General features: G+C 32.1%; 1 protein-coding gene across 1 annotated transcript in view; it reads right to left on the reverse strand.

Annotated features, from left to right (window-relative positions):
* The window catches only part of LOC113805416 (cyclin-dependent kinase-like 1), a 142248-nt gene extending 140894 nt beyond the window's left edge, over positions 1-1354 (reverse strand). The window contains exon 1 of the mRNA XM_070117333.1: positions 927-1354. Coding sequence (XP_069973434.1) covers positions 927-1021 — 95 coding nt within the window. The 5' untranslated portion in view covers positions 1022-1354. The remainder of the gene's footprint in view (positions 1-926) is intronic.
* Between the last annotated feature and the right edge of the window lie 676 nt (positions 1355-2030).

A 2030-nucleotide genomic window follows, 5' to 3' on the forward strand; every position in this document is an offset into this window, starting at 1 on the left:
AATTCCGTCTTTTATAACCAAGGATTAGTCCATTCATTTTGGTCATCCTTTTGGCCTTATCGCTGCCAAGAAGTGACCCCTGAGAATGCTTGCTGCTCCCAAGCACTTAATTAAGAGTTGCGTGTTGACCTAAGAAGACCGGGCCTCGTTGTATCCATCTGGGCAATATTTCATTCGCCCTTGAAAGGTAACTGTTAATTATTTTTTCGTTCGTTCGATACAGTAACTGTTTATTTTCTGAACTATTAATTTACTTGCACGTGTAACGGAACGCAAACTGCTGAACTCCTTTTATTTGTTCGGAAAGGTACGTAAGTCTAATAATTTATGTATTTCTGTAATTATTTGTTTTCTACCTGAGGGTAGTAACCAAATATAAAAAAGATGGAAATGTCGGAAATGCGCTTTGGTATTGTTGAACGCAGGAATAACGATGGCAATTGATAAAGAAAGCAAGATACCTGTTATTAAGCAACTCAAGGTAGAGGATAAAAGACACACTCAAGTTCATACATAGTGCTCCTAAATTTGCCCTCTAAATACAGTTATGCGAACAGTTTTCTAAAAACAAATTTGAGAACAAAATCAACTATCTACCGGACCCATTATCTACGCCAGCGCACCGTTTTCTATGAAAGATTGCACTCCTTAAATCTACACGAATCCGGAAGAGCGCAAAAACCCGTAGGTAGCCGAAACGTAAGCATTCACAGCAATCAGCAGATGATCCAACCAATAAACCACAATGCCAGCGAATAAACAAACGGAAAAGACCTCATCTCCGTCAGTAGAGATAAACACAAATCAATAAACTGGTTAGTAGCCTATAATAGTCTACACGATAGTACAAGCAACTGAGTTGAACTTGCCTTCTCTGAAAATCAAAAACGTGCAAACACCAACGCCACATTCGTTCTTGGACTCACCTGGCGACGAGCTGGGGAGGCGGTCCCCCTCCGAGGAAAAGCTCCTTGAATTTGTTTTCCCAGAAAGCTCTCTCCATCCCCGCGCCGCTGTACATGGCGCTGCAATCTGCTCTGCGTTACGTCACGTCTTGCATCTCTCTGCCCGGTTTCCCTTGTAGGAGTTCACATACTTTTTTCTATCTCTCTCTTTCTTTTTCTTTGTTTTTTTCTGTGTCGTTTTTCGATTTGATATTATTGTTTTATTCTTCTTTTTTAGTTTTTTTCTTCCTTTTCGGCTTCTGATTTTTTTTTTCTGTGCAATTTTCTTCTTGAGTATTCTCTGTTTCCTTTAGATATTTTTCTTTCTTTTGTCTTACCTCTGTTATTCTCTCTCTTCTATTTCATTTAAATCTATTTATTCGAGAAAAGTAAGTTACATTGATATTGTATAGTCTGAAATTTTAAAAAAATCTAGAATTACCACTATAAAATAAACATAATAACAATTGCCATTATTATTGTTATCATTATCATCATCATAATGACGCTAGTAATAATGAAAACAATAATAAAACAACATATACAATGATTGCGATAACAGCAATATGATAATGATGACAATAAGAACAATAACTAATACCAATTAAAATGATAGAAATAAAAGTAGTAATGATTATAAGAATCGTGACAACAATAATGATTATGATGATAATGATAACAATAATGATAATAAAAACAATAACATTAGCAATAACTATAATGATAATAAAAACAATAACAAAAAAAAGCAATAACTATAATGATAATGATCAAAATAGAAATTATAATGATCATGAAAACAATAGATATACTAATGATAATGATAATAATGGTAGTAGTAGTATTAATGATAATGGAGATAATGATAATATGAATAATAATAACAATAAAATGATAACGATAATAACAATAATGATAATAACAAAAATCATAATAATAACAATAACTAATGATAATAACAAAAATGATGGTAATGATTATAATGCAGATAACAATAAAAAAATATTATAATGACAATAATTGAAATAATGACAATAATGATAAGGATAATAATAATAATATTATTAATAATAACAATGATGATAA

Source organism: Penaeus vannamei, chromosome 40 (assembly GCF_042767895.1).
Source record: "Penaeus vannamei isolate JL-2024 chromosome 40, ASM4276789v1, whole genome shotgun sequence".
Taxonomy (NCBI): domain Eukaryota; kingdom Metazoa; phylum Arthropoda; class Malacostraca; order Decapoda; family Penaeidae; genus Penaeus; species Penaeus vannamei.